Source organism: Heliangelus exortis, chromosome 2 (assembly GCF_036169615.1).
Source record: "Heliangelus exortis chromosome 2, bHelExo1.hap1, whole genome shotgun sequence".
Taxonomy (NCBI): domain Eukaryota; kingdom Metazoa; phylum Chordata; class Aves; order Apodiformes; family Trochilidae; genus Heliangelus; species Heliangelus exortis.
In genome coordinates, this window is record NC_092423.1 from 31622969 (window position 1) to 31636693 (window position 13725).

General features: G+C 42.5%; 1 protein-coding gene across 2 annotated transcripts in view; it reads right to left on the reverse strand.

Annotated features, from left to right (window-relative positions):
• The window catches only part of TGFBR2 (transforming growth factor beta receptor 2), a 318252-nt gene that overhangs the window by 257554 nt on the left and 46973 nt on the right, over positions 1–13725 (reverse strand). The window contains exons 6-7 of one of the 2 annotated variants that reach the window (XM_071735449.1): positions 6479–6606; positions 686–3171 (exon numbers count right to left, since the gene is read on the reverse strand). The exons of the other annotated variant lie outside the window; for it this stretch is intronic. Coding sequence (XP_071591550.1) covers positions 2992–3171; positions 6479–6606 — 308 coding nt within the window. The 3' untranslated portion in view covers positions 686–2991. Of the gene's footprint in view, positions 1–685; positions 3172–6478; positions 6607–13725 lie in introns of those variants that run through there. 2 annotated transcript variants of the gene reach the window in all.

Genomic DNA, 13725 nt, shown 5'->3' on the forward strand with positions numbered 1-13725 from the left:
GAACAAAGACCCTTGGCTACTTATTTGGGGAATAACCACTTGAAAGTTCAAGAGAAGTGACTCAGCACAGCCAAGCATGGGTCTGGTGTACATTTTGGCATAAAAAATACATTCCTAGAAAAAAAAACAGGATACCTGGAGAGTTTCGAATGCTGAACCAGGCACTGGTGGACTGCATCCTGTGTAAAGGCTTAGACTCAACCAAAGTCACATTTGAGACAATTTTTTTGAAGGGAAGGAAGTAGCTCTTTATTATGTGGTGCTTGTGTACTGCACATCTTCCATGGGAGGGATATCAGCTTATAAAGGTGGAAGCTCTGAGTGGAGAGTAGTGGCTGTAAGGCACATTAATCATACCCTTCCCCATGACACAGATTTGGTGGGCTGTCTTCTGTCTCGCTTTATTACCAACACCAAAACAGCTGAGGTTTAACTTATCTGCACTGAGAACTGAGCAACCTAAAAGTAGGAAAGCATCATCTGTGAATCCTCTTCTCCCTGCCCTCCTCTGAGACTAGTGGAGGTATTACACTGTAGGGACTAACAGGCCAGCAAGTATGGATATCTGCTAGTGCTGGTCTGATGAAGGGCAGGATGGAGACCAGGGGAACGAGTCATTAGCAAAGCACGACACATGCAAAGAGCCCTCTCCTTATTCTGGATGCTCCAAAAAAGAAAGACAAACTTGAGTCCATGTTATTTTATTTGCTCCAATAAACATTTGATTTATACACAACAAAACAGACCAAAAAAAAAAAAACAAAACAAAAAACCCTAAAACAAACCACCAACAAAAAACAAATCCCAAAACTGTTTACAAAGCAAGTTAAGTGCTTTAAACGTTTGATATACAAGAGTATATATTGTTCACATTCCTATTTCATACATGATGTACAGGTGAAATATTCCTTACAAGAATAAAAATTTTCCTTTACATATAGTATTAAAAACAAAAAACCCCAAAAAAAAAACCCCAACAAACAACCAATAAAACCTCAAAACATTATGTCAGTATTGTCAGGAGCCAGTTGCCATTCCTGACTATGCTCCTGCCTCCCCTGTGCCACACACGGGGCCCTGTGCCTTTGCCCCCCCTGCCTGCACCTCAGAAAAACCAAATCATCCCCCTTCTTGACACCCTCACATAGTGTCCTCCACTGCTTTTGGTGAGGCTTTGCATCGGTCTGTTTAAATATTTGAGTAGTTTAGTTAAAAATGAGAGGGAGTGTGATTGGGAGGAGGCGGGGGGGGGGGGGGGGGGGGGGCGGGAAACAGACATAAATTCATTTCAAATACAAATACTTGTCATCATAAATCTTAAGTCCTATTTGAATCTATCTTAGTTTCTCTTGACTTATATGGCAACGTCTACTAGGGAAGTATTGATGTATATCTGTCAAAAGTGTTTATTAAATGGCATTGGGTAGATCTGAACAGGGCTGGTTTGTGCTGGCTGAATGTCTGATTTCCAAGGCCTTGCTTACATGCTGGGGGGAAGGAAAAGGTGGGAAAAAAAAAACAACACGGCAAAACTCCTGAAGATGAAATTTTTAGCACTTATTAAGTGCTTTTATGTCATTTATTTAGGCCTAATGTGATCTTAGCTGTCTTAAACATTTTGGAGAACTGAAAGAATGTAAGCAATGTCTGAGGGATCTTTTTGGAGTAAATCATCTCTTAGGTTGTGTTTTTTTTCTCTTAATTGCTGACTTGCTGAGGGCAGCCATATACGCAAGCGGTGCTGAGGGCAGGATATGCCATTAATCTAATATTACAGAGCTTTTCCTCACCTGCAAATCCTTTTGCAGAAATAAAAGCACTGGCCGTTGTCACTTTTCTCAACAAGGTGTGGAAGTCAGACTGTGATGTGTGAAGCCATTAGACATGCAGTACAGGGGAAAAAAAACATTTGCTCTTACAGAAACGCAATCAAGGTAAAAGAGGAAGGAGAAAAACAAAATGCCAAGTACTACTTGCACTCAGAATGCACAGCAAATACAAACATCTGCTTGGATTATTGCTGGCCTCGTCTTGTTTTGTATGGTTTGGCAGTGGGGGTGGGAGGAGGAGAAAGCAACTTGTTGATATTTTGCAACCTGCCTGCAAGCAGCGTGAATTCAAAGCAATAAACATAGAACAGTAATGACCTCTGTATGGAAACACGTGTAAGAGGGACCAAACCCCCTTGCCCTCCCATTCTAGGTCACTATGAAGACTCTGGGGCTAAGGTAAGAGGGCAAAGGCATCCCTGAACCTTCCAAAATGTGCTGCAGATAGGAATGTGTAGGTACAACTGCAAAGCCAAACTGTCCCATCTGCTGGGACACTGCTTCTGCAGCTGAGAACAGACACAGCTCCTGCAGCCACAGCCAGATGCTCACTGCACATGCTTTGGAAGCCATCTTCTTAGAACATGTAATTGCTATCTTTTTGACAGAGCACTTTTAGTGCATGATTGCTGGTGTTGTGCTACGCCAGTCTCCCCAGACTCCTTCCCAGAGTGGGGGGGATCTCTAACGCACCGGTAATTTCCTGGAAGCACTTTTGTTTCTTTTTTAAAAACTCATTTTTTTCTGGAGCATGGATGCTTACAGATATTTAGATAGATAGATATATATACACACACATTTTATATATATATATATATGTATATATATATATAAAAAATAGCAATTTCATAGTTATATACAGGCATTAATAAAGTGCATAATGTTATTGGCTATTTTCAAATCTTATTTCCTGAGGAACTGCTAACATACATAGCTCCTCCTATGACATGATGCCGGCAGCCAACACTAAGGTATGACACCTACTCCCTGGCTTTTAATTTCCACAAAAACATCTCCCTGTTGAGAGCCAGAGTCTACAGGGAGTCATGACAACCTCAGTCCTCCAGGAAGCAAGTCAAGGCACCGATCGAGACTTCTTCCTTTGCCAAGGTGAACACATCTAGGAGCAACTTCCCTCCATTTTGGAGCCCTCGGGTGCCCACTACTTGGCAGTGGTGACAGAACCATCTTCAGGGATCTTCTCCTCTGAACAGCTTCTTCCTGAGAGCTTGTCGTGGTGCTTGAACTCGCTGAAGCGCTCTGCCACGCACTGCGCCGTCAGCCGAGCCTCAGGGTCATGGTCCCAGCACTCAATCAGAGTTTCACACACCATCTGGATGCCCTGCAGAGAGCACAGAGAGAGCAGCAGTCATGGGGCCAGCTACCACCAATGTCCTTGTGTGTGTGTGTGTGTGTGTGTGTGTGTAGGTTGCTTTAGTGCCCTCTGAATTCAGTTCAGTTATTCATGTGTGTCCTGGAGGTGCTTTATGGACACATTCTTGTATCATGAGGGCATGCTTTTCTTTCTTTTTAGAAAAAATGTTGACTTACCACTCAGCTCATACCTTTGTGTGCCCAAATTCTCCTTGGGTTTTTCAAAAAAAATTCTGGTTGTCAGCAATATCATGCCCAACGTCAGCCCATTATGAATTCCTTGCAGACTAACTAAATCTATGTGTAAATATGGGCCACAGTCCCACAAACACTTAAACACATGCCACTCACAGATGTAACTATTTAACCTTCATTTCAATGCTGATGCACATGTTTATAGGAGCAAAAAACAGTTGCATTTTATAAACATGAGGTATTTGCCAGGAAATTGTGTGCTTTGCTTTATGACATGAAAATCCCATTAAGTAGGATTTATCTAAAACTTCTTATTTAAAAAAATAATGTCTCGCAACACTACATTAATTGCATAATTTACCTAATTGGTGATGTTGACTGATGTCAATGTTAATAGTAGAACGTTATTGTCTGTATACAAATAACATTAGTTTTCTGCTGGCATTGAAATTACAAGCAATAAATTAAATTAAATATTAACCATTAACTTGAAATCAATAGTGCAACAAATCTCATTAAGGGGGGGAAAAAGCTGTAATATGTAAATTCATCCCAGAATTTTATCATGATGAATAATGAGTTCATTATGAAAACACGACTGCAGAGGGAGGAAATGAATATGGAAGAGCCATTACAGTAAGAGCAACTTCTGTGGACTTCAAAGCAGATCCTCAGCTGCTGCAAACTGTCACAGCCCTGTGGAAGCCGATGTGTCACGGCATTTTAGATAGCTCAATGTGAAATGCTGTAGGGATTCAAATGAAGGGAATTAAATTCACCTTCATTAAATGTCCTGTGAGTGTGCTGCCAGGCACCCATTTCCTGCCTTAGACTGAACCCTGCTGGATGCAGCTGTGCCTGTCCTGGTGACACCGAAGCACAGACACGTGGTCCTCCCAGCCAGTGGGGTGCCCTGTACTGGAGGCAGACTGAGGTCCAGGTTTTACAGAGGGCAGAAATCTTAGCAAGCAACGTGATCACAGATTTGGTCCTGCATCTGACTTCAATGTAAACCCAGAGGTGATGAAGTGCACGGTGTCTCTTACAGCTTCTCTCCAAGGCCTGGAGCTGTGGCTCTCTGCACACTCAGCCTCACTGCCACTAAAGCTGCTGCCCTGGCCTGAGCACTGTGGGGATTCTGAGCCCAGTGCTTACCTGTCCAGGTGTTCTGGGCATGCCAGAACACCTATGCTTGCCACTATCTTGGCTGTGCATGAAAGGAGCTCCTGGACCCTTCTTTCCAAGGTGGGTACTGCCATGGAATACCACAGTATTTGCAGGAATATCCCTGCCTTGAATACAGACACTAGCACAGCCCCAGGGCTGCTTTAAGTGCCAGTGACTTTTTGATTAATAGGGGTTTTCATCACCTCGTATTACATGTACATCGCCTGACTCTTCCCAAATACAGAACAAAAATATTTGCTGATCATGTCTGCCTTTGCAATAGCATAAGCAGTATCTTTCTTTCATATCTAGCAACAAATTGGTGCTGTTAGATTTCCTTTTGCTCTTGAGAAAACTGTGATTATATTCAAGCTTGCTGACCACAGATCTTCCTGTTGTTTTTCTGTTTCCTAATCAGTTCTCTAATCAGTTTTTTTTTTTTTTCCACACAAGCCCATGTCCTTTGAATATCCTGATAAATGTTCTCATACTGTTCCTAATTTTAAGCATTTTCTACTATTCAATTTTTATCTCCCAAGTGATCTGGCTCAGGATTTTCTTCTGCTTTATTAATTGGGCTCTTTTAAAGTACCACATTTGTATTACCAGTTTAGACTTAATGTTTTTTTTGTAGAAAACAAACAAACTGTAGTCTACCCATGAAGCCTTTTAAAAGCTCATCCACAATGTTTATAAAATTTCTGCTACCAGTTGTTTTTTTTTTTAATAAAGATGAGCATTAGTATAATCTCTCTTTCCCAGCTCAGTTTGTTATTCAGAAGATGGTTGTATCTTGAGCTCCTAGAAATGTCAAGGGCTTTTTAGTACTCCTATGATCAGATGTCCAGGTGTCCCTTGAAATACAGCTCTCACCCCTCAGTTAAAGCACTGCTCTTCAATAACTCTGATCATCACAGATGACTGCATAATGAGTAAGCTTCTGTGGTCACAGTCATCAGGTGGCAGATATGTTGTTCATGGTTAGAAAGAGGATTGATTTTGGCCACTCAGTTGGCCTTTCCTAAGTAATTGTTAAACTGTGGATTTAGCATCTCAACTGAAATGAAAATGGGAGTGTTACATTGTTCCTGAAGGAATGATCTTGGTTGCCTGAGCTCTTCTAAATGTTCACCATGCTTCTCCTTTTGTCTGTAAAAGCACTCAACATTTTTCAGTAAGTGGAATGACCAAGCCTTCCGTCTCCCATGATGATTCTCATTTTATCTCTTCTGATAAAACTGCTCAGAGCAAAGGTGAAGAAATCCGTTTCTTTGGCTTGTTTCCATTCAGTTTTCTCTACAGAGAAACTGGGGTGCAACTTTCACCTGGAAAGTGCAACTATCATCTGTGAACGGGGAAAGCTGACAGAGTGCTTCATGACATGCAATGGAAGTGGACTGCTAATGCACAACCTGAATAAAACCAGACTGGTTTGCTGAGAACTCATTTCCTAGTTTCTTAAGCCTGTCAACAGCTGGGAAACAACTATGACTGCTCTCCATGATAAAGTACTGGATTTGTTTTCTCTGCTGAAGGGACCCATGTGCGAAGTCGTTCTCTTTGACCTTTCAGAGACTGCACACAGTGTGCTGAAATGCCCTAATTATTCTGTGGCTGGCTGGATGATTGTTTGGTCTCAGGTTTCCAATCTGTGTGTTTTGATCACTTTTAGGTTACACTGGTGGGCAGCCCCAAAATTCCAGTGCTTTGGGGTAGGCATGGTGCAGAACACTGTGGTGTCTGAACCATGGCAGCACGGGTTGTCACCGTGTGACAGAGCTCTAAACCATGTAAAAGGGAGGTCCATCCTGTAGGGCAGGATATTGAGTTAAGACTTCATGTAGCAACTAAATGTCTATATACCATGTACGTATGTATAGCAGCTCCCAGCTGCTCCTGTGCTGTGCTCTTACCTGATGGTTAAGCCAGGAGCTGGGGATCTCAGGTCTCCCTCTGTCTCTTAGGACATTGTCCTTCATGCTTTCCACGCAGGGGTGTTCTCTCACTTTAGAGCCAAACGGGGGCTCGTACTCTTTCACTTCTGCCAAGAGAATAAGCAAACACAAGGGTATTCAGCTGCACTGAGCTGGTGCCAAGTGTGAAGGGAGCTGGCTGTTCTCTGGAGGAGTAAGAGCTACTGATTAGCTGCTCAGTGCCACTGTTCTGCTTGACCAGCTCCAAACAAAGCAAAGCCAGTTGGCATTTTCAAAAATGTTTCAAATGTGTTTCTCCCACACGCTCCCTCTCTCCCTCCCTCTCCCTTTCCTAGCCAGCTAAACAATTTTCATTTAAACACTTTAGTGCATAATCATATTAGTAACAGTTAGAATAGCACAGTAACCTATAAAAGTTTGTGAGCTTTTCAATCTGTGCTGAGGCAAAACACACAGAAGCTTCAAGGTGACTTTTGCCTGAGCCAGGCTTGCAAGAACTGGTTACTTTTATTCTTCTTAGGTCTCATGGAGTCCAGACACATTTAACAGGTGAAATATAAACTGGCATCTATCTAGGTCATGCTAGATGTTAATGTGCCAGATTGCTAGGAGGAAACAATTGCTTGAAGAGGAAAAAGATATAGCAAGGAGCAGTGCTGGAAGCTCTACACTACCCTTGTTTATTATTGAGCCATGATCCCTTGTAGGCAGTAGTATTCTGCTCTTATTTTAAGCCTCTTTCTCAAAATAGGTCAGTTTTGGCCCACGATTCAGGGCGACACAGCTTCCTGAAGGGGTTGCTGCCATTCTAGTTTTTGTTTGCACGTTGCATATTTTCTTTGTTTTTCTTCAGAGCAAGAAAAGAAGAGGCAGACATATGGGATCTTTGGAGAAAACTCAAGAAATCTCTGAGAGCGGAAATATTACAGTAGATGCTGACACAGTGTAGAAAATGCTGTGGTTTCTTTGAGAACAGATGGAGACTTTACTCACAGGCCCAATGATTTGCTAGTATTAGATAAAGATTTATGAAGTTGGCATGTTCTGTTGCCTCTTATTTCTTTCTAGGAATTAATTGAGGGCAAGAAAAACTGAAGTGTAATCTACAAGGCAGTCTGAAGAATGTGTGTGAGTGCCCAGATGATGTGTGAAGAGAGATGAATGAGATGGCAGACAGTACTGCTGTGTAATGCTACAACCAAAGTTCAAATGCAGTGTCTAATGCTGCTCATTCCTCTCAAGGGGTAAAAAGAATCTTCAAGAAGGGTGATAACAACAATTAAAGGCCTAGAGAAAATGGGAAGAAACTCTGGAGCTTGGCTTCATTTCCTTTGGAGAGGAAGGTAAGAGGTCATATGGTAAAATATTGAAAATAACTAATGATCAAGGTAGATCAGATCCTTCGGATTGTCATGTCTCGTGATAAAAACAAGGTAGTGTTGAACAGAATTATAAGGTGAACTTTTCTCCAGAACTTTACAGACTGTAGATTTAATTTCTGCATGATTGCCACAAGATGAAGACTATAGGCTACAAAAAAAGAAAGAGAATCTCTAATGCTTTAAAAGTATAGTCAAGATATTATAACAAACATTTTGGAAGCGATATTAAACCTTGTGCTTCAAAGTTCAGCATTTAGAGATCCAGCTGCAAGTAACTGTGTGTGCAATGCAGCAGATCACTTCACAGATGGCTCCTGCAGAGCTCTGTCTCCTTCTCCTGAATCCTATGGTGCTGGCCACTGTCCACAAAATGCTCTGAACAGTGGCTACAGTCCCAAAACAACTGCTATTTTCTCGTACGTAAATCACTTTCTTCAAGATTCCAGGGCCAAAGTCTGCTTTGCTTTCTTTCCTCTGCAAGAAGTCATCCCAGTATCACCTGCATTAATCTGTGTTAGAGATTACTCAGCCAGAGTAAACTTCCAAGACTCTAGCCCTAGAGGTTAATTGGAAAGCTGCCATCTCGCTGGTCAGAGCTGGATTCCTCTGCAGTGGATGCACAATGATTACAAAGCAGATACCTCTAGTTTGAAAGCAAACCAAAATACTGGTTTGCTGGGAAAATTTAAGTAGCGTGACCTACACGGCTATTTCCTGAGCCATCTCCATCAGTCACAGTTTGATTGTGGTAGTGGTCATGGACACCAGCCAAGGCTCAGAGATCTTCTTGCATTATGAGGAGTTAGAGGAGTCTGAATGTCCAGCAGAGGGGAGGTGGTGCTGCAGTGCTGACATGTTCCCTCTCACTGAGTTTAATCCAGTGCCATCCAGGTCCATGAGCTAAGTCTGAGAGGGGAAAGGGAAAGCCTTCCCAGGGAACTGATAGGCTTGTAACACATTTTCCCTGTTTAAGAAATACTTTGAATGCTATGACAAAGACTCTTCCAAAAATAAAGACGGAATAGGTTTTTGAAGTTTTGAGAGTTTTTTTTTGTTGTTGTTGTTGTTGGCTTTGGGTGTTTGTTTGTTTTTTATGGTAAAAATTCACTGTAATATCTCTATAGTAATGCAGTTGTACCTCTCCTCAGTTTGGGAAGTATGCAACATCTTCTTGCTATTTATTATCTTCTCTTTCCCTTAGAAAGAAAAGCACAAAGAATCATCTCACAGTAAATCATCTTTATGCTGTGGAATCTCAGATGCCAGGCACATTTTGCAGTAATAGCTGGGCTTATTTGTGGATCATGTTGATGTGCTACAGTAGATATAACAGATGACAGTTTGAAGTAGGTTAAGACGTTTGTGCCTAGCTGCTTGTACACAGTGGTATACAGATGCTGAATCTATTTTTCATGCTTTATATGTTTCTTTCGATTGCTTTTAGGCCAGTGAGGCACTAAAAATGACAACTGGCTGAAGTACTGTAAATACCTCAGGTACCATGAACTACAGCATCTTTAGAGTTCAGTAATGGCGGGGTTCCTTCAACTTTAACCTCTAACATTTCATTGTAATGGTTGTGGGGTACCTTGTACTAATAACCACTGTATTTCTGGTTCCCTTTGACACTGGCCTGGCCATTACTCTCAGAAAGGCTGGGACTGAATTTTTAGCCCCAGAGAGAGACATTGCTGAAAAACTATTTGTCGTTTCTGGTGAATAATTTGGAAAAATTTGCTCCTCATGAAAGATGTGCCTTTTTCTGCTACTGTAACAGGTCATGTACACTCACCCACCCACCTGCACGTGTGTGTAGATGGTGCCTGTCTTCATGCTAGAGGAATTTGGGTGGTGGATCTACTTAGCTCTTGCACAAAGGGACTATGCAGAGGCTCAACAGCCATTTCATCACCAAGTTTTAAGAGCTGTCAAATGCCTACTTCACATTCACCCTAGGTTTCCCCTGTCTGCTCCTTCAAATAGAAATGCTAGCTGGGAAGGGTGTTGATGTGCTGGGATGGGTGAACTCAGTGCAGGTTCCCTTGCACAGACATGTTTTAAGTGACTTCATATTTGATGATCAAAGACACAGTCACTCTTCCAAAGGTTTTGGGAGTGCATGAGCTCTGCATCAGTGCATGGTTACAGTGTGCTCAGTCACTGCGTGCTGGATCCTGAGGTGGTAAAATGGAGGAATGCAGAGCACATCAGCACTCGGCATGCAGCCACCTTATCTCCTGCTACCTGGGTTTGCTGAAGGACAGCACTTGTTGACATCACACAATTATGTGATGACACCCAGAAAATTTCTAGAACACGAAATACTGTCACGGAGTGATACTGCATCGTGGGGATCTACCAGCTCTGGGTAATATGGCACCAAAAATGCAGAAGTGCCTAAATGGGTTCTGCTTCACAGAGGGGGAGGTTTAAAACAGGCCCCAGATGCAGCCACCTCAGGTCTCAAAGCACAGGCACAGCCCCACTGTAAAGTCTATCAAAATGCTCCCTGCTGACAGAAACTCCTTCCAAGTAAGCATAAGATTAGTGATTTTATTCACATTAAACACAGCTCTGGTAAAGCAAATTTGCCATTTCAGACAAAGCTCTGCTGCTACACCAAAACCAACCACCACTCCAGGCAATACAATACTGCATGAAAAATATTGCCATTTTTTGGGGGTGGGGGGATGTTCTCTTCTCCCTCTTTAGCAGTTCCATGCATCCAGAAATTCCCTTTCCTCTCCTTCCCCAAAAGTCCCCCACCCATAGAAGCTCTGATGAAAAAGACAGATGTTTTTCTTTTCTTTCTAGGAGGCTGTCAGAGAAATTACACTTGCCTCAGTCACCAGAGCTGTGTCACTCTGAAAGCAAGTGGTTGAGATGAAAATTGTATTTCTTACAACGTGCAGCATCTGGTGCACAGCTGTTGCGCTGAATGAAATACCAAGTTAACAGCAGCGTGGAGCAATTGAAGTTCTCCCCAAAGAAGTATTGCTGAGTTTCTAAATATGCCTCTTAAATTATACTCCGGTGAAAAATCAGTCAAACTCGATCTTTGCCTCTGTCTCCCTTTCCCTCGTGCCCCATTTCTGCTTCTCCATATTTAGCACAACAAAGTAACAGCGAACAGCATGGCCTTTCTCAAAAGCCAGTCCCCACCTGCTTATTTACTACGGCAGCTTCACAGTATGGATTATGCTGCTGGGTATTTTTGTTTAAACGTCTGCTGACTGAAAAGGCCTGGCATAGCATGGAGATTACATCTGACAAAGCTGCTGTAGTGAAAAGCCCTGCCTCCACCAGCTCCCACACTCACAGAACACCTGCATCCTGAAAAATGGATCCTGAGAGCTCCTTTTGTAAAAGAAGTCACTGTTACCTTTACCTGGCTGGATGGCAATTAGCACCCCCCCCATGCTTCCTTCCAGCATGAAAGCTGCTAATGCCTCTGCTTGGCTTAGGCTGCCCCTTCTGCCCCCTGAATTGCCTTGGGTTTTCTCTAGAAGCAGGGAGCTGACACCAGAGTCAAGCTTACCCTGCAAATTTGGTTGCCTACATCTTTTAGGCTCCTTTGGAAAAGCTGGCTGCAATCAGGTCAGCCTACTCTGGCTTAAACTCGAGGTCATTTCTCTCAGCTTAGGAAGAAAAGAGGGGTTTGCATGAGTGGAGGCAGCTCCTCAGGAAATGCTGTGAGGAGAGGAGGGAGTCTCACGAGTGACAGATGGAGGGAGAAAGCAGAGGGGGAGTTGTAGTCATGAATCACTGTAAGGGTATTTCACCAGCTGGTTGAAAAGATAGTCAGACTGCACAAACTGGGGGAAGATCTAAGGAGACAATGAGAAAGCATGCAATGCTGCTGCAGCTCAGCACCAGCAAGAAGTTAAGGTACCCACACCCTGGGAGTTGCATTTAACTGCTCTGGATAGAGACACGAAGCCCAAGTTCTACCCACTACACATCTACCCGAGTACTCCTGTAATAGGCACCAGGGAATTCATCTCTGGAAAGGTGACTGAAATAGGAAAAATACATTCAAGGAATATGTTTCTGAAGATGAGGATGACTAAGGGATGAAATTAATAGGGAAAATCAGATGTGGGTGGGGGTTAAGCTCCACCTTGAAAGCAAAGGGGATGCTGGGCCAGAGAAATCTTTCCTTTTCCTGAAATGACTTCAGCTGTTCTTCTCAAGGTTATATTGGGTCAGTCTTTTTTAGCTAAACACATTGGTGATTTTTCTTCCTTATGAAACTCCTTTTATATCCTCTTTTAGGCAGTTGCTTTCTGAGAACAGCAACAATAAGGTTTGCTTTTTCCACAGTCTCCATTTTGCCGTACTCAGCATATAGGAACAGGAAGGGACTCGGGCATCAGCAAAGATAAAAGACTCCACAGTGAACAGCTCATATTTATATTAATAAGGTGAGTTCCTAAACGCAAGAAACAGAGAGACCTCAAGAGACAGGGCAAAGATTCTTTTTCTCCAGTATAAATCTCCTCAGCCACATTTACAAAGTGCTAATGAAAGGCTGATATTGTGCCAAGGCACTTAGAAACAGGCATGACCATGAGTTAAATGTGGATAGGTTTGCCTTGGAATATGCCAGACTGAAGTTCGGTTCCTGAAGCATCAAATGTTTTTTCCCTGAACTGTTTGACTAGAAAAGAAATTATTTATTTTATGCTTTTATGCTAGCCCTGGCTTTCTGCTCACATACTTGCTTTGTAGCCTTCCCGGTAGGGTACAAGCAAGGGCAAATCTGAAATCTGTTGCCCACAATCCAGCCCACCCAGCAAGAACCAAATGTTGGTCAGACACGGGAGGAGACTGAGGTGGAGACATTTCTCCCTCCTCCACACCAACACCATAATGCAGCCACATAGCCACTGGGCACAGAGGCTTCAGGGTCCTCCATGGACACCCTTGTGGTATACCACAGATGTTAGGAGAGAAACAAGGAGCAGCTATGCACATATTCCCATGGGACATTGGTTTCCCTCCTGTACACTATGTTCATGCTCTAGCCTGCAAGATTGTTCTGTCTCTGTGGCAGCCCTTCAAGGAGGAATCATGCCAAGCCCAATGAATAGGAAGCCTCTGTGGTTTTGGAAGAAGGAAAAAAAAAAAAAATCAAACCGTAGTTGCATATCTACTATAATATCCACATTAGTGTTACATTTTATAGCCTGAGACTGCCTGTGAGAGCCCTAGACTGTGCAGCAGCTTTTGTTAGAATGAATGTTAGATGATTTCAGCAGACTGAAGAATTTTATAAGTAACTTAGCCTAATTTTAGTCCTTGAAGTAAGGTGAAAATCTTAAAACACAGCAATATGTAAGGCAGATATCTCAATAGAAACCGTTCTGATTTTGAGCACATACCACTGGGATTTCTGGGGCAGCTTTAGGCAAAGAAGAAATGGAGATTTTTTTTCAGTGAACAAACTTTGAATATGAACAAGCACAGCAGCTCTTCCTGGAGCTGTTCTGTTAGTCACTTTCGATAATTTTATTTTGTTACTGCACTTTATACAACAAACAGCTCTTGATTTCTCATATGGATGATCTTTTGCAACATCACAAAAGATGCTGAGCAGTGGCTGAGGGGTTGAGGAAAGCAGGCAGATTTCTGTATCACTGTGATGACTCTTACTGTAATGATCAATTTCTAAATGTGACACTTGATTGGCCCTCATTAGGCTTCAGAATTAACATTCCATGAAAGTAAAAAGGAGGTAGTTATCACTTCTTGGTCTTACTATTTCAAATAATTTTGGTGACATCAACCGGAATGAGTCATTCCATGGATACTCAAGGTGTTACATGAAAAAAACATATTAAA